The 18,653-nt window shown below is 33.1% G+C and overlaps 2 protein-coding genes and 1 non-coding gene across 10 annotated transcripts; 2 read left to right on the top strand and 1 right to left on the bottom strand.

Annotated features, from left to right (window-relative positions):
• Positions 1-1,255: 1,255 nt before the first annotated feature.
• LOC107008728 (protein REVERSION-TO-ETHYLENE SENSITIVITY1-like) lies at positions 1,256-11,846 on the bottom strand. Of its 4 annotated transcripts, XM_015207891.2 has the most exons (6): positions 11,534-11,846; positions 11,381-11,432; positions 9,675-9,728; positions 8,871-8,929; positions 2,182-2,533; positions 1,256-2,008 (listed from the first exon to the last, which is right to left on the bottom strand). In XM_015207891.2, the coding sequence occupies exons 5-6, from the start codon at positions 2,488-2,490 to the stop codon at positions 1,586-1,588; spliced, it is 732 nt and encodes a 243-aa protein (XP_015063377.1). In that variant the 5' UTR covers positions 2,491-2,533; positions 8,871-8,929; positions 9,675-9,728; positions 11,381-11,432; positions 11,534-11,846; the 3' UTR covers positions 1,256-1,585. The 4 variants fall into 4 exon arrangements, with proteins under 4 accessions (XP_015063377.1, XP_015063371.1, XP_015063393.1 ...); XM_015207885.2 differs by lacking the exon at positions 8,871-8,929; XM_015207907.2 differs by lacking the exon at positions 9,675-9,728.
• A 1,830-nt stretch (positions 11,847-13,676) lies between these two features.
• On the top strand, positions 13,677-13,748 carry TRNAE-UUC. The gene has a single exon. It is a non-coding gene; the product is annotated as a tRNA-Glu (tRNA).
• Positions 13,749-14,194: 446 nt separating this feature from the next.
• Positions 14,195-17,985, top strand: LOC107023427 (probable plastid-lipid-associated protein 4, chloroplastic). 5 transcript variants are annotated; one of them, XM_015224231.2, is made up of 6 exons: positions 14,195-14,601; positions 15,130-15,243; positions 16,195-16,293; positions 17,048-17,122; positions 17,373-17,440; positions 17,519-17,985. In XM_015224231.2, exons 1-6 carry the CDS (start codon positions 14,290-14,292, stop codon positions 17,580-17,582), a joined length of 732 nt encoding a protein of 243 aa, XP_015079717.1. In that variant the 5' UTR covers positions 14,195-14,289; the 3' UTR covers positions 17,583-17,985. The 5 variants fall into 5 exon arrangements, 4 of the variants coding, with proteins under 4 accessions (XP_015079717.1, XP_015079643.1, XP_027773997.1 ...); XM_015224157.2 differs by having other exon boundaries at positions 17,510-17,985; XM_027918196.1 differs by lacking the exon at positions 17,519-17,985 and adding an exon at positions 16,407-16,532 and having other exon boundaries at positions 16,179-16,293; positions 17,373-17,438.
• The last annotated feature ends 668 nt before the right edge of the window (positions 17,986-18,653 follow it).

Genomic DNA, 18,653 nt, shown 5'->3' with positions numbered 1-18,653 from the left:
ATATTTTCCTCTAAGAAAAATCAGCATAAATATCAAAAAAATAAAATTGGTTTACTCAATTTAATATTTAATATATTTATATAAAAAATATTAATTTTGAAAGTGATAGTATTAATTTAAAAGGAAAAAAAATCGCATTTTTTTCATTCAATGAAAGAGAATGTTGCATTCTGCTTGGAAAAATTAACTTGACTATACCATGGTTGAGGACTTTGAGTTTAGCGATGGCAACGGGGCGGTGTTGGGCGGGTTGAACTTAACCCACGAGTGAGTAATTTTTTGCCTTTAACAACTTCTTTTCATTTTCAATTTACCCCATCCTACCCACATAGATCAGTCCCGTAATTTTTTAAAATATCTTCTTTTTTCTAGTTTAATTTTAATACTAAAATAAAATTCATAGAAATAAATTTGATAGATATTGAATTAAAATTTTATTTTTAGAGGTCAATTGTGAAACACGTAAGAAATTATATTATTTTTTGTTGAATCATTTTCATGTACTGTCTTGAATATTTTAATAGTTTTAAAAAATTATCTTAATAAATAATGTTCTATAACTCTTATAATAAATTTGAACCCACATAAAACCATCTATACCTATAATCAGCCCCGCATTAGTATAAGTAGGGGTGGCTCGACAGTGTTAAAAAAAAGACACGTGTCTTAGGCCCCCAAATTTAAGGGGCCTCATTTTTAATAATAATATGTTATAAGTTATTATTTTTTAACAACTATTGCATACTATTTGTAGAAAAAGTAAAAAATGAAGGAATTATTGAAGAAATTTGACATATTTGAAGTACTATATCTCATGAAAAATAATTTAAATTAAGATTTTGTTATATTATTAATTGAAAACTAGAAGAAATCAGTTATATAAAGTTATTGACGATTCAAGTTTAAAGCCCCGTTTAATATTTGTTTTAGGCCTCTAATATGCTTGAGCCGCTCCTGAATATAAGAAAACCTGCTTCCACCCGCCCCGCCCAACCTTAAATACACCCCCACCCTATTGTCATCACCTGCTTCTACCTGCCCAGAACAACCTTAAACTCACCCCGCCCCATTGTCATCCCTAGTTGAGAGGCGCTTGTGGATTACTTAGAGACTAACCATTCAAGTACTTTCTTTTACCACACAATTTTCCAAGAGAACTTGTCAAAACTATAACAATATTCTTTGTTGTAAAAACTGCATAAATGGACAGGAACAGAAGTGCTAAAAAAGAAACATCACATTACAACACTGGACATTAACTAAACATAGTACTCTATGTTTTAACATTGCATTACAACACTGGACATTAACTAATATAATATGTTTTAACATTGCATTACACCACTGGACATTTACTAATATAATATGTTTTCACATTACATTACAACACAGGACATTAACTAAAATAATATGTTTTGACATTACATTACAACACAGGACATTAACTAATATAATATGTTTTCACAGGACATTACAACAGAAAATAAGTAGAGTTCTCTCACAAGAAGAGACTTTATTCAGGAAAGAACACTTTTGAGTGTCTTTCTCAAACACCTAAAAAGACTAGAACCAACAGCACAAGGTTCTAATCGTCATCCTCAATCTTGCAACAGTAACAGATCATGACATACCATCCAAAAGTCCCAAGAACAAAGGAGAGCAGACCAATTGGAAACATCCATCCAATCATTAAATAGCCGAAGCAAAGCATCCCAATGAAAGGCAGAAATGATCGTAACATTGACCAGCGACTGACCCACTTTCCCTCAAACATTATAAGAGCTCCAACGTTAATCATGTTCCAGCGCATTGATCCTCTAAATGATAGCAGGTTCAGGCAATCAGCAGCGAATGAGTGGCCGTTGCAACTGAAAACTTTGAAGTTTCTGTTCTCAAAGGTGCGCCTAAACAACTGAACAGCATCATCCCAACTTACTGCTGTCCCAAATACAACATGTTCATAACCCTTACGGCATGTGTGTCCACCAAAGTTGCGAGCAAAACAGCACTGTTTAAGCATAGCAAAGTTGATAAAGAGAGTTACCAAAAATCGTTTGTAATTTTTTATGAGTCATTGAAGAGATTCTACTGTAAGCACACCATTGAACTTTTCTCGCTACTTTCTCTTTATGGGGATGGGGTGGGATTTTGGAATGGATAAAAGCAGTCATGGGCACATACCTGCTGTCTGTCTACCTGATAGTATTTGGCTACAGTTCCATAGAAGAGCTGACCAACATGAATCATGCTATCTCCAGAAAAATCCACAATGGTACCATCCTCCCTGCATATGCCAACATGTCCAACAAAAGGTGCAAGCCAAGAAATCACAGGGAGAGGAGTCCAAACAAGGCAACAAGGGAACTTTTGAGTGCTTGGATCAATTTCATCCAGTGGCCATAAGTCCTGCAGAATTCCTCGCAAAGCATTATCCCTTTCACCCCCATTACTAGGATTACCATCCATCTGAGGATATCTTCTTGGCAGCATATAGCAAGGTACAGTTTCGTCGTTCCTAGAAGAATGAGATTCCCTGTTGAATAGGAAAAGGGATATCATCTCGTTACACCCTCTAGTCAAAAACTAAAGCTATATTCTTAAACTCAAGGTAAGCCTGGCCAGAAGTCACTATAAACAGTGGAGTCTCAGCCGTTCCAACTAAGGAATGATGATTCAGATTACAGTCCTAATCTAAATGCTGAAGTGTACCAAAGTAAAATTAAGAATTACTCAACACAAAAGAATAAACAATATCAACATTTGCTACTTAGCAGCTCCTACTTAGGAGAAAAGCCACTCAGATATTTGACAAGTCATCTCAGATATCATATCTGATCAATCATTCTTTGAGATAAATTTGGCAGAACAGCAATTAAAAATCACATTATTCAGAGAGCTTCTATATATATATATATATACTTTATTCTGTATTTCAACACTTTTTAAGTGCAATATACAAATATCCCTAGATTTCAAATATAAAAAGAATTCATTTGACCACAATGCTTCACAATAAGATATCAGGAGACACATAAAGAATAGTCATTGGAACACCGAAGAGGTAGCCACATCTAAGAATTCTTAGACTGATGTCAAGAACGATTGCTATAGGATTAATGTACCTCTGAAAATCTTACCATAATTGCAACCGAGCCAAGACAAACTATAAGCTACTTGAGCTCAGCTTAGTCCAGCTCAACTCAACTGACTTTCAAGACTAGTAGACTCAATATTCATAAACATGTTCCACTGGATGCATTACAAATTACAGCATATGAACTAGAACATCATTTTATGTCAATTTGACCCTTTAGTTTAACATATATGGATGAATTATTCTTTTGGCCCCTTATAGATGCAGGATATAAAATATGCACTGCTACCTATAAGTTTTCCCTTTCACTCTATCGGATGATAGGACCCTTATTTCTCCTTTTTTATTTCCGAATAAACATTGCTGCAGCAAACAACTTTCACCCACCTATATCCTATCAGTTCCAACCCTTAATCATGCAATCTGTAATTCATACTCATCTGCTACCGAGCAAAAACACTGCAAATCAAGAAAAAAATCCCACCAGCATTTTGTAACACTATGAAAGTAACGTCAGGCTGTAGCTTGATATTCCCAGTTGGTAGTCGATATTATCACCAAATCAGCTAAAAAAGCAAGATTTCATAGGCCAATTACACTCATGCATCAATGATGCATCTGATAAGACTTGGAATTATAGCAATTAAAACTCCGGCACTGTTGCAAGTTCCTTTACCCATTTTATGTCACATCACAATGAAAAACATTAATTTATGCACTAGAAGTTGATGCACAAATTCTTACTCTACTGATAGGAACTTGAGCTGAGAACCTATCAATGAACAGAAAGGTTTTTGAGCTTAGAGTTTTTATTTTCAATTAAATAATAGTAGTAATTTATAAGGAAAAAAACAATAATTAGTATGTCAAGTGAAAGTAACCTCTCTAGTAAAGAAAGTACTATATAAAATTAGGTTGCACATCAGGTTTTGAATTAATTCAAGAAACACCAATACCAACACCCAAAAGAGGAAGAAAAAGAATCAAGATGCTTTTACAATAGGTATAGTTCTACTCAGAAGATAAAATGAATTGTATACTTCTGTTTTACTTTTGGTGGAAAGAGAAATTTATAAATGACTCAAACTCTATTTTAGAAGTTTTAAAATCCTTGTAAGAAGACTCAAGGATACACTGTGTTTGCTTTTTGAATTGTGTATGACACCTACAACTGCCTTTGTGCAGATGATATTTATAGCAGTAGTCACCTTTATGGGGAAAATAAGGAGAAAAAGAAGAGGCCTAAGCCTTTAAACTTCAGGCTAGGTAGTGGTAACTCATACAGTGTGCTTATTCAAAAATGACGCAACCAAGCAGAATAAACATTTCACTCACTTGGCTTGATTCCAGTGATACTATCTACAGTGAAAAGAGATTATGGAAAAAAGAAGAATAAATGTGAATGAAATCTATAAAATAAGGTGCAATTATAGCACTTTGACACGTTCATTAGGTTGTCACGTATCAACTAAGTTACTCGGACTCTTCTCTTTCGGTGCCACACCCCTGTCGACATGGCATGGATGTGGATGTGGATGTGGGTGTGGGTGTGAGTGTAGGATCCGCGCAGAATTTGGTCAACCAATTTTGAGTACTTTGACCAAAATCGACAAAGAAATTCGAGATAAATACAATAATCTCCATAATCAAAACAAAAGCTAAGGTGAAATAGAATAAAATATAATAGCTTGTATATAAAAATTTCTATGTTAGTTCATTTCCTTCTCTCCTAGGATTATCAATTTTCTTCTCAGAATACTTTGTAAGTTCTCCATTTTCCACATAATGTCTCAGAGTCATAGTTTAGACATATAACTCTATTGTTAGATATTTGAATCACTTTTTAGCCAAATCCCAATCATGAAGGATCCAATCTCTAGATACTCACCTTGTAACACATATAGGACACGCACACTCAAGTCCTAGCAACTTAGCCTATCGTTGCCCATGTTTAACTTCCTAGTACAAGCTTAGAGTGGTGAAACTACTTGTGCCTGAAATCTAATATGGACAAATTAGCATTAACGAATAATGCCTTAACTAATGGTATTTCTTAAGAGCTAGATGTTTTAATCCTTTGTTTTTTTTTGAAATTGATGTCTTAATCCTTTGCATATAGGGAAAAAAACTTTAAGAGCTCCATTGATGATCACAGATAGGGGAATTACGTCAAGATAAGTTTCATGGAGAGACAGACCGTACAAGATTCGGAAAAGTCAAAGTTGAGGAGTTCAAATAGAAAATATATGACATCTCAATAAGAAGGGAAGGAATGGGTATGAAATGGAGGGTGTCAAGAGAAAATTATTCAATGAGATCATACTATATAGGCTATAAGGATGGAGTATGGTTCTTTTGGGTTATAGTTTACGTTGTTTTTGAAGTCCATTTCTACTATAAAATTGGACAAGAGTTCCTTCGCATCCAGCTTCTCGCAAATATTCAAAAAATAATAATTTCAAGTAATATAGAATAGTAAATCCTAAAATATACTACCTCCGTCCACTTATAATTGTCATAGTTTTTTTTTTTAAGTCAAACTATAAGAACTTTGACTAACATTTTACAATGTATTTTTCATCATATGATATACAAAAAATTGTAATTTATAGTACGTTTCGTATAGTTTTTGAAAATCTAAAGTTTCTGTTGAATTAAAATGATCTAATTTAACTCGAAATTAGTCAAATTGACTTTCAAAGGGACACATGACAAATAAAAGTGGATGGATAAAGTATATGATTATAAGAACGTATTAAGTAATATGTTGACATGAGGCTCTTCGAGATTCATTCTCTCTGATACTCCCTTCATTTCAGTTTATTCGCCTTACTTTCCTTTTTAGTCTGTTTTAGAAAAAGTGTCTTTTTCCTTTTTCTTTTTGGTTTTTGAAAACGTACTCTCCAAAAATGTTGCCACACCCGTCTAATTCTTTAAAAATGCGCTATTTTGGGTTCCACTCCACCATGTTCTATGTCATGGCACACATATTAAGATTATTTTCAAAATAGGTTCTACTTCACTATGTTTGGTTTTACCAAAAAAACCTAGCCATTTTAGGTAAATTTGTTTTAATAGGATAGTACAAGATATTCTCTTCCGCAAAATGGTAAATTTGTTTTAATAGAGATTAATACAGAAACAACGATGGTTGATTATTTAGGAAAATACATAAGACAAGGAATCTCACGAACATATATGATTAGGAATAAGATAAGATCTAGGAGTTTCAAAAAAAAGTTTATGACACCTCAATAGGAGAACAAAATAGAAAGGTGGATATGAACGGTGCCCAGGGAGAATATAGGGGGGTTGTCATGGTGTTCACCTAAACTTCCTCGACAAAAATTACATTGTATACATAAGGTAATTTTTTATGCATATATATAGATTTTGAATTCCCTAAACACAAGACTAGAGGTTGACTCAGTGGTTTAGGGGGTTCAAAATTCACCTTGAGGTTCTAAGTTCAAACTCCATGCACTACATTTTATTTTCTGAACCCCGTTAGTGAAAATCTTGGATTCACCAGTAAGGGAGCCTATGGAAAGTCATTCGCTTAAAACAATAGCACTTGGTGCAGAAGAATGCAGAGTACCAAGATGGCTAATGGAAGTAGCTTTCTTTCGTTGTTGATAATATTGGGGTGAAATGGTAATGGCAACTAAAATAAGGAAATCTGAAAATTGTTATGAGTTGGTATGATCATGAGAAAGTACGGAGAAGATACTAAGCACACCTTATTGCATTTAAGGGTGGCCGTTCGGTATTCGATTCCCTTCTCCAAAGTTTGGTTTCAGTAGACGTTAATTGGATAATCAGTAATTGAAAAAAAAAATCAATTATTACAGTATATCAAACTTTGGTACAGTAATTTGGTAATTACGTATTGAAGGAAAAGATGATTTTACAAGATTTGTTTAGATCAATAGCCAAATTTCTCAAACTTGGGTTCTTGGTGAATTTGGTTAGATCAATAAGCTAATATTCTTAGTGAATATTTACGACGAGGACATGACAATTGTTGCCACAAACAAAAAGAGACAAGTTCTTTGGGGATAGGAGTTGGTTATTCAATTTAATATTTCCAAAGTCTGATTTCGGTAAGTTAATGCAGGTAGAAGTAGATACCAAATACCGAACTTTGAAAATTCGGTCTGATACAGTAAATCAAACTTCGGTAATTCAATTTATTGTGATTTAGGCCAACCCCTAATTGCATTGCAGTCTCAATCACAATCATGGAACCTTGTTTTGATGATGAGAGCAAGACAAACATAGCTCTACATCCACAACCGGGTTCATATGGTTGGTTCGTGTTGTACAAAAAAATGTCTACAAATTTTAGTTAAAGATCTTGTAAGAAATATAGGTAAACATGAAAGGAGAACATCTTTTTGGATTTCAGCAATAAGATTTTTGTTTTTGTTTTTATCAAGTAAAAATATTTAATCAATAAATGGACCAAAGCAAAGAGTATCCATATACGAGAAGTATACCAAAAGAGTAGTAAGCCTACAAAAGATATGGTCCTCTATCAAAGACACCCAATCTTATATACAATATACGACTTCATGGGGGCACCAAAAGAAAAGAAGAAATAGAAGGCTACTCATCAACGGAACAAAACTTGTCTCTACTCCTTCAAAAGCTCTTTTGTTTTTTTCTCTCCAAATATCCCACAAGATAGCTAGTGGAGCAATAGTCCATGCCATGCACCTTCTCCCATAATTATAGTTGATCATTAGCTCTTATACAACTCTTGGAATCACCTATGAGATACCAAACCAATTGAATACTTCGCACCATAACTCGAAGCTAGACTACAATAAAGAAGGGGATGATCCACACCTTTACCCGTCTCCTTGAACATGAAGCACCAACTAACACAAACAACCTTCCACTTCTTACGATTCAGAAAAAGAAATGGTACGAATAAAATATACCCATTTGTAAAATGATCAATCTCTCTTTACAATAAATAAATTGATGGTGGCTAATTATTTTTTAAGGGCTAATACTGTTAAGTTTATGAGGGGCAACTAGAATAAGGAGTTCCTCTATAAAGTATATGATACCACAACAAGAAGGGAAACAATAAACAAGATAATATTGAAGAGTTAAGGGGAGTCATTGTAGGAGTGGCAAACAAGCAGGTCGAATCGAATATAAGTCGATCGAGAAAGAGTTATATAAAAATGGGAAAAATACTTGATTCGACTCGACTCATATTTTAAATGGGTAAAAACGAATTACCCAATGGATAATATGGGTATCCATGTTTACCCATATTATTATAAGGATCATCTTAAAAGCTTCAAAAGCAAGATCTCGACATTGAGCCTTCCTTTTTTTCCTTTTGGTTGATAAGAGTGTCCTTTTAGATTAATTGGATTAAAAGAAATAGAAAATTGTTTAAGATCGTAAGAATGATTTGAAAAAGTTATAACTTGTTTCTCTTAAGGTACAGTATAAGTGTAAGAATTCCCTCTTTATTAGATAGTTGAATTAACTTTTTATTATTAATCAAATCCTTCACCTGATCAAAAAAAAGGTCAAGTGGACTTGATAGAAGAAAATGTTTGAGCCATACCCCCAATTCAAACATCTAATGTATTTGTGTGTCATTAATGAAATACTTACATTTCTCATAGATATAGATATAATTACTTCATTAAGTAGTAACCTAAACTACATCTCTAATAAAGGAAAGCCATAACGAGTATGAAATGCACCCCTATAAAAAAATATATATATCTTAAATTCCTGTACTTACTTTTGTCAGATCTGAGTAGGAAAAAACTTATAGGCAAAGATCCATCTGCTTTGGTAATTCTGAAGGCAAGAAGAAGAAATATGAAGATGAAACCCATTACATTAATTATGACCAGAGTCCGAGTTATACAAAATGGTTCTGTAAAGATTCAATTATTAACATATTTTCTTTACTGAATTACTTTTTTTTCTTTAGAAATGATTTTTCTTTCTTACTGAATCATAAAGTTCACATAACTTTAACATCTGTTGGCAAATTATATATCAAGTCATTCAAAAGCCCTTTTAAGTAAAAATCACAAAGAAAGAGAAAAACCCTTTTGAGCTGGTACCTCTCCCTAGCTCATGTAGTTAACAGCAGAGCTGCGGGAATCCATTCATGCAAATGTCAATGAAGAACAATTAAAAGAACTAGCAAGAGGGAAAAGGGGGCTAATAAAGGCATTATCACCAGTGACTTCCACAAAATTAGATTCTAATGACAGACTGACAGAAACAGAAAGTTGGAACACTTCTTCTGAAAGATCTAAGATACTAAAGGAGTATAACTGATTGATATTGTTTTATAGGCTAATCGACAATTAGTTCAAGCTATTGTTCAAAGTCTTTCATTAATTTTGAGCAATGATTTGACATTTCAAACTTGGATGCTAACCAAATTCAAGAAAATGAGCACACTCCTACCTAAGGTAGCCAAGGACAAAGAGTATTCGAGATGGATTTCAGGATCTAAATTCCAGGGTAAAAATGTAGATACAATTGCAATAACATAAGGGACAAAAGAAAGTAAAGAACAATCATCAACCTTATCGTGTCTTCTTGGCAAACCAAAATACAATCTTGAGAATTCCAAAGTTACCTACGTACAGAAAAACCAACACCCAGTTAACAAAACAAAAACAAAGATCAAATTGATTCAATGCAAGTGCATTGGGTAATGTAAATCAATTTTAGAAAATAGGGGAAAGATGAAAAAACCCTGGAAATTACAGAGAATAACAAGCAAAAAACACAGTGAAGAGACACAATCATCAACTTAGATATCAACGAAGCGTTACAGTTATGACTTATGAGTAAGGGGAAATCCCAACTGAGAAACACTAGAAAACAAGAGTAAGTACAGGTCACATTTTGTTGTCCACTTGACACTTGTCCCTTTTTTCTGTTTCTCTTTTATGTTCACTTCTGTCTTTTAGTTTACCAGTAACAAGACAACCAGAAAGTGGAGAGATGTGTGAACTGAACTGATATACGGATCAATTTTTGTCCATTTATATATGCCCCACAGTGGAGGCTTGACTAAGAATTCTAGTCACAATGGACTAAGATTTGGACCAGGCCAAACAGACTATTTTGGTTGGGTTTATACACCACTTTGTAATCATACAGCATAGTAAATTTGAAAACTTAGAATGTCTGATATACTTTTTTTTATCAGAAAGATATATATAATTGTTTAATTAAGTATAAGTGTATAATCTCTCTCACCAATTCTTCACCTCTAAAAGGAAGTCATAACGAGTATAAAGGCATCCTAGCCAAGATCATCTACCCCTATCTTCAAGCACTTCTACTTAATTACTTCTTTCAGTTTCCAAGTAGGAAAAAATTGATAGGTGAAGCTGTAAAGACCAGTCTGCTTTAACATTCCTGAAGGCAACATGAAAGATGAAGATGAACCCCATAAAATGCAATTTATGTCCACAATTACATTATGATCCATAGCAAATTTCAACGGGAATGGTTCTTTAAAACAGAATGACTAATAAGATCCTTTTACTGCATTAGTAAGTAATTTGATCTCTTTTTCTCTCTACAGTTACATTACTTCAACATCTGGTCGCAAATTAAATATCAATCACATATTATGCAAAATCCCTTCTCAGTATAGGACACAAAGAAACGATAAAAGCACTTTTGGGAAAGGACTTCCTGGAAAAAGATCTCCCTAGCTCATGTAGTTACCAGAATAGCTGCATAAATCCCTTCAGGCCAATGTCACATAAGAACAAGAAAATAACTAACAAGGGAAAGGAGGGGCAATCAAACACATCATCATCACTAAACTAGAAATTCCGATTCTAACGAGAGACTGCCAGGAAGAAAAGGCCATCATATCTTCTCAAACATATAATATATTTAATTACACAACATGTGGACATTGTATTAAAGACTAATTTACAATTAGCAGAAGCTATTTCCCAAGTTTTCCATTAATTGTTAGCAATGATTGGCCTCGACAAACTTGATCACTTTGACCCAATTCAAGAAAAAGTTCACTCCCACATCCTATAAAAGTCTAGTCACCTCTTCACTGGCACACCCTAACACCTCCTCTTCACATATCCGAACCATCTCAACCCGATAGTCCCCTAGAACTTCGTTCTTAATCATATTTATAGTTATACCCACAGATCCTTATGGCTTTGCAGAACTAAATTTCCAGAAAATCAAAAACAAATTGCAAGTAAATTAGCAGTAACATAAGTAGCAAAAAAAACTAGTAGCAACCTTAATGTGTCTTCTCAGCAATCAAATCCGCAATCTTCATAATTCCAGTCATCTACGTACAGAAAAAACAACACCCATTTTAACAAATTTAACAAAAACAATGATTAAATGAAAAAATTCAAGTACATTGAGTAATCAAGAAAGGGAACTCACAGAGTACGACGAGGTCAAGAAACTGATACATTTCGTAACTTAGATATGAGTGAAGCGGTTACATTTCGTAAGATCAGACAAAAGTAGAGAAAGCTGGTAGAAAACAAGAGTAAATGCCGGGACAGCTTGATTTTTGTCCCTTTTTTCTTTCAGTTTCTCTATTACGTCTTCTTCTTCTTTTGCTTACCAAAGAAGAAGACAACCGAATGGTAGAGAGAAGGATGAATACGCCATTGACATTTACATACGTCATGCGGTGGAGCATTCATGATTCCTCAAGCTCTTCTTCCCGTTCTTCTTTATCGGTTTCTCATCTGAGTCTTGGGGTTTCATTGCATTTAAATTGGAATAGGGCAAAAAAAAAATATGAGAAAATTATAAAAATGGTCCCTTATGTTTGAGGGAACACTCAAAATAGTCCCTTAAGTATAGATGTTATAATTTTGATCCTTTAAATTTGTCTTAATTTAACAAAAATGGTCTTTTTATGTTTGAGGGTAGACTAAATAGGTTTCAATCTTTTAAGATTGTCAAAAGTTAAAATTTTCAATTTTCAAATAAAATGTTTCTAATTTGATTTGACAAGAACTGTGTAAAAAGATTGATTATAAATATCAAAAAAAAAAATTCATTAAATCCTGATATATATAACATAAAACTATATTAATTTCTAAAATGATATTAGAAAGGAATAACACATGGAAAAGTTGCATACAATTAGCCTCTTTCAAGTATACATTTTATAGTTTTGATCCTTTGACATTCTCATAATTTTTTTATAAATGATATTTTGTGTTTGAAGGTAGATTAAAAATATTCTGTTAAGCATGTACTTTAAGGTTGAAATCCTTTAAGATCGCTAAAAGTTTAACATTTTTAGTCCACCAAATTATTTAGCAAACTATTTCTATTAGATTTGACAAGAAATTCTGCAGTAAAAGATTAATTATAAATATATATTTAAAAAAAAAATCTCATTAAATTCTGAAATATGCAACAAAAAAATTATACTAGACAATAACATTAAAAGATATTAAGAAAAAATTACCACACACTACACCTTAAAAAATTGCATCAAAACTTTAGAAATAACATGGACTACAAAAATTAGCGTTGTTAAAAACAAGTGAAAATTGGCGATAAAACCAAGGACAATGTCAAAAAGACAATGATATTTTTTTTTTAAAAAATAATCTTTATAAAAACTTATGGACTTTCATCATTTATTTTTCAAAAAAAAAAGGTTCAAATTTTTATTTTTTTAAATGACTTTCTTTTAAGGAAAATTGACAAATATTCATCGGTTAAGTTTGCACAAAATGCATGAAAATATGATTATTTTTTTCGAACAACTTTCACATATAGCAAATACAAATTTTATAAATATGAGAAGAATTTCTCTTCCACCGACCTTTATAAGAGTTTGGGAGTGTCGTGAAATAGATACTAGACGTTCAATCTTGCAACAACTACTTGCTTGGCATTAGCCCTTACTTGATTTCAAACTTCAATCAATCCTTACGTACTTTGAATCAATCGATCAATTAAAGGGTTAATCTCTTTTATTTAGAACGATAGCTAAAAGAAATTCATCGTTGTATCTTGAACAAAAAAAGACATCATAAAATCAGGGCCAATTGGACAAGCTAAACCTTGAAAACCAAATTGTATGCTCACCACTATCCAACACACCCATACTCCTACCTTCACTCCCACCTCACATAATATATGTCTAAATTATGTATAAATATTTTAGAATAATATTTTTTACTCGCATACTAAAAATAAAAAATAAAAAAGAAACATACTTATTTCCTGAAACTTAACTAAAAATTTCCAAAACAAGCCTTATTTGATAATATAAAAATAAAGCATTAAACAATCGGATAAAACGAATAAAGTAACTTCAAGTTAAATTCACCTTATTGGTTGATTATCTAAACTTTCACCTTACCTTTGAGAGTTGAAATTGCTCCGTCATAATCCCCTCCCTCATTTTCCATTTTTTCAAAATAATCCCATCAAGAAAACATTCAAAAAGAAGAAGTTAAGTTACATTAACTTGATTTCACATGGCCAAAATAAAGAGATGCCGCAGGATAAGACTATTAATAATTTAAAGATTGCAATTTGTCAACAAGCATCCGTTATCGTCCAGCGGTTAGGATATCTGGCTTTCACCCAGGAGACCCGGGTTCGATTCCCGGTAACGGAATTTTTTTATTGTTTTTTTTTAAGTTTTCTTCTTATTAAACAATTCTATTAAGTTCTTAGGAATTAGGAATATAAATGTTTCTGAAAATACATAATAGAACAAATCTTCATTGTTTTTTTTTGTTAAAAACAATAAAAAAATGAGTGAAATGTATTACTTTTAGGGGTGGGCATAAATACTTTTTAAGTTTGATATTATTGTTATTTTTTGAAAAGTTTGATTATTCGATTCAATGTTTGGTGTAAGAGTCTAAAAACTTTGATGCATCAAAGAATTAAACTTTTATTAAAAATACTGAATTAAAATAAACCGTTAAAAGTTAAACTAAACTCGAATTAGTTTAACTTGATATACAATTTTTTTTTTAAAGTGAACACCGAATTACCGAACAAACTCTAATAATTAAGCATATAAATATATGGGATATTGGTAAAATGTGGCGCGAAGCTAAGGAAGACGTGTGAAAATATGTTTATCCACGCCAGGACAAAACTGTGTGTACCAAAATTGAACTAATACTATTTCAAAATTTTAACCAACAATGGCTACTCTTTGTATGTCTTCATCTTCTCCGGTTAAACTTCACCCAATCTCCCCCTTTATTAATTCTTCTTTCCCAGCAAATCCAAAACTACTACTTTCTTTTCCAAGAAGGAGATCATTTTTCCATCATTTTACGGCCGTCAATTATGTACCGGAATCTTTGAAATTGAGGGCAAGGGTCTCCTTATTTCCGTTTTTGTTTACCAAAAGTGAAGACACTGAGAGCCTTAAGCAGGAGCTTCTCGAAGCCATAGCCCCACTTGATCGCGGTGCTGAGGCCACTCCTGAAGATCAAAAGCTTATTGATCAGGTGGGTCATGCTCCTTGTTTAATATATTCTTTTGTTTTGAATTATTTGTGGGTATTGTAGTTTATGATTGTTATTTTGGACTTAATTGGAGTACTAAAGTAAATAATAATTGTTGGCCGTTGGGCGTAGATCGCATAACAATAAGGGCATATATAATTACATAAACTTGGTTCCAGCTGGCAAGAAAGCAATTCAATTTTGAGAGTGCACGTCTAGACACCTTAATTTGATCTCAACTGACAACTAAACATTCTGATTTGTTCCCGTGGTGTCTGGTGACGTGAAATATAAATTTTGGAGGTGTCCAGATTATCATTTTAATAAGTAGGATTGTTCAACCGACATAATGGAGACGAGTTGGGGTGTCTAGATATGCATACTCAAAGTTGGAGTTTTTACTTGCCAGGTAAGATTAAGTTCAATGTTGGAGTGTTTACTTGCCAGGTAAGGTTAAGTTTGAGAGAAGCCCTTTTGGGCTTTGGCTCCTATTTTGCTGCTTGGTGCATTACTAGCCTGATGTGTATGCAGATTGCAAGCAAACTTGAGGTAGCTAATAAAGTGAAGGAGCCCCTGAAGTCAAGCTTATTGAATGGAAAGTGGGAGCTTTTGTATACTACATCTCAATCAATTCTACAAACCAAGGTCTGGTGTAGTTTGAATTTATCTTTCTTATGCACATTTTCAGAAGCTAAAGATGCTCCTGCTCATTTATCATCTGTTCTTATCTCTAGGGAACAGATAAATTCAATTACGAAGACTGTTGGTTTTAGAATCATATAAGTAGTAAAAGTAGAAGTCTAGGGTGTACATAGACAGGGAAAGTACATAGGTAGTCAATCACTTCCACCCTTTGTTCTTTTGGCATAATTTAACTCCATGATCGCTTCCATGCTTCAAATATCAAGCATAAATAAGTTATGTTTTCTATTTGCAGTGATGTCTCAGAGTCTGCCTTTAATATTTTTTTCTTATTCTTTTGAGAGTGTTGGATGATTGATTCCTTTTCTCTTTTCCTTCTGTTTTGTGAATGTTGGTTTTAGATCACAAGTTTCATTTTGTTTTCTCAATTCGAAACATCAACAATATGCTAAGATGCATTCTAAAGTGACATATGACAACAAACTTCTAAAAGGGGAAAAAAAGAAGGCAGCAACTTAGGTAGAGTAAAGGAAATTGAATCGGGTCACCATGTGGGTCAAACCCGATCCATATTACTAAAGAAATAATATGTAGTTATTATATATTTAATTTATTAATTAATAAAAGAGAAGAGACACAACTATTTGAAAATTTGTGTCCCTTTAGAATTATAAGAGGATTTCAAAACATAAAAAGTTTCATTGAAGATTCTTGTGAATATTTCTTCTTAGAAAGGGAACAAACTTCTGTAACAAGTATATAATTATAGACTGTAACTATTTTGGTGTAGTTTGTGTTTCATGAACATGTGATTGCAATATTAGACTAGTGCAACGAATTCAATGATCCTCCAAACTGTGTGTTTGATTAGATTCTTCATTGAGCTAGTGCCTTTTAATGTGCTTCATTTCTAACTGTTGTGACAAGGTTCTTGTTAGTTTATTATTGTCGCAGAGGCCCAAATTCTTGAGAGCCAATGGAAAAATTTACCAGGCTATCAATGCAGATACATTGAGGGCTCAGAATATAGAAACATGGCCATTTTTCAATCAGGTCCCTTTTTGAATTCATAGAGAAACATCAAAGGATCTTCAGTCTTTCAATCTTTTTCTGTGAAATATTGTCAATTTAATCTGTAACTTGTAAATATTTACATGTTTCTCCAGCTATTGTATTATTAAGGCTCAGAAATCTAGTCAAGTTAGATTTATTTGCAATTCAAGGACTAAATCTTTTAGCAGGAGTACTTGTGCTGCACCTCAGGGTGCTTCATACACACGCACGTTCATCTGGTAACTTGATTTTCTGGTCTGTGATTTATATTGGATGCCTCTTTAGTTTTATCACCTTCATGAGTAGATGCAGCCTTCGAATTTCAAATAAGGTAGTTTTCAAAACTATTGTAAACAAATTCTGCTCACACACACACACATTCTTTATGTCATGAAATATTTCCATAAAATAAACCACACAGAAAAAGAAAAAGATTGTTTTTTATCTCAGTAATTATTATGTGATTTAGTTAATAAGCTGCTGGAGCTGCTTTCTTGAATGGAAGTTTGCTGTGAAAAACACAAAACTGATGCTTTATTTTAGTTGGGACAGATAGAATAGGCTGTCTTTTGCGCCTTTGAAAATAGATAAAACTCTATAATTATCATGATGAGATTCTCATTGTCCTGGATTCCAAGAGAAAAACTCGATATATGTTTAAGAAAGGGTCATCCACTGCCAGTTACTATAAAAGAAAATATTTCCTTTTGATTTTTGCAATAAAGTTGAAGTCAGTTTTCTAACATATCTGCAGGCCACTGCCAATTTAGTTCCTCTTAATGCACGGAGAGTTGCTGTAAAATTTGACTCTTTCAAGATAGCAAGTCTGGTAAGTAACCTTCATTTTGGCAAGGAAATTTAATCAGCCTGCATTCTATTGTATTTATTAAACAACAAGATGTTTCCTCTTACGTTGTTATCAAATATCAACAGGCGACACTTACTGCACATTGCTACTCTCTTTACCTATCTCTTTGTCTATTGCTTGCTTCAAGAAAATTGACAAAAAATTACGTAATAAAATTTGTAAAGCTTTGCTTGTTAACTTATCTTGGATCAATCTTTCTTCTGGCTCGTAGATACCTATAAAGAACCGCGGAAGTGGTCGTGGTGAACTTGAAATCACATACCTGGATGAAGAACTAAGGTAAAGGAAAATAACCAACTGTTTTCAATTGTGTCACATACCTTTTTCATGCAACATCATTTGTTACAGGATATCAAGGGGCAACCAAGGAAACCTGTTTATTCTAAAAATGGTGGATCCATCATATAGAGTCCCTCTTTAAGCATGGCTCATGTGGATAGTTATTGTCTCAACTCTCAAGCATCGCTCTTAGAATCATTTCAGTTGGACTTCAGTGTTGGAACTAGTTCTCATGACGCGTACAAGCTTGATCAGATTTCCGATCAACAACAATAAAGATATGCTTCATGGTAAAGCTAAACAACATAGTCCAACTTGCTTCACATTTTACTGTGGTGCTATGATTGACCATTGTAATAGCAAATAAACTCGTTGCTTGTAGTTTGATCAAGGAACTACATTTCTTATGCATAATAATAACTAAGTGAATTGGTTTTCAAGTTCAGCTTATGGATAACTTTAGAACTCTGAGAAATAATCTACTAAGGTTGTAACAAGGACTATATGTCAAGACATAATTTCAAATTGTTTTAAGGTGATCAAAAGGATTCGACTATTATAGAACATACATCCGAGAAAGAATGATTAATTTGTATGTTGACCAATTCAAGCTGAGAAATTCAATTCTTCAAACTCAAGATACAACTTTTGTTATTTCCGATGGAATTATTGTCAGTGAAAATCTTACAAGATAACAAAAAATACAAGATCACAATTGAAAATAAAAGTAAAGAAATAAATTTCTTTAGGCTGAGATGCAGATATGTCGCTTTCTTTACGGAGATTCAAGCCCACTATAACAAATGTTTTCACCGGTCCAGCAGCTTTGACTTGTCCCCTCCGGTATGCAACATCCTAATCACAAAATATAACTCAACAACTTTGGACAAGAGTTGAGTTCAAAGTTCCATAAAAAGAACATCTCGTGTGTGTTATGTGTGTACAAACCAAATGAAGACCACCATTGTTTATACTATAAGAATTCTTTCTAGCAATGTATAAGAAGATAATGGGGTGATAAATAAAAAAATAATGGTCTTAAAAGTTACATATGCTACAAGGTATAATGGAGGAATAAAAAATAAAATTTTAATATGGAGGAGTATGTAGTCGACCATAGTGATTGCAAATGGGCGGGTTGGGTCAAATGTGGGCGAGTTGAAAATGGGTAATTATTCAATCCGCCCATATTTAATATGGATAAAAATGAGGT

This window comes from Solanum pennellii, chromosome 1 (genome assembly GCF_001406875.1).
Source record: "Solanum pennellii chromosome 1, SPENNV200".
Taxonomy (NCBI): domain Eukaryota; kingdom Viridiplantae; phylum Streptophyta; class Magnoliopsida; order Solanales; family Solanaceae; genus Solanum; species Solanum pennellii.
This window is presented reverse-complemented; position numbering and strand designations above follow the sequence as displayed.

Coding starts and splice junctions, on each gene's coding strand:
- LOC107008728 (XM_015207891.2), bottom strand. CDS start 2,490: ATGCTGCCAAGAAGATATCCTCAGATGGATGGTAATCCTAGTAATGGG. Junction 2,009..2,181: donor ATCAGGTAGACAGACAGCAG/GTATGTGCCCAT, acceptor ATGCTTAAACAG/TGCTGTTTTGCTCGCAACTT.
- LOC107023427 (XM_015224157.2), top strand. CDS start 14,290: ATGGCTACTCTTTGTATGTCTTCATCTTCTCCGGTTAAACTTCACCCA. Junction 15,244..16,194: donor AATCAATTCTACAAACCAAG/GTCTGGTGTAGT, acceptor TTATTGTCGCAG/AGGCCCAAATTCTTGAGAGC. Junction 17,441..17,509: donor TACCTGGATGAAGAACTAAG/GTAAAGGAAAAT, acceptor CATTTGTTACAG/GATATCAAGGGGCAACCAAG.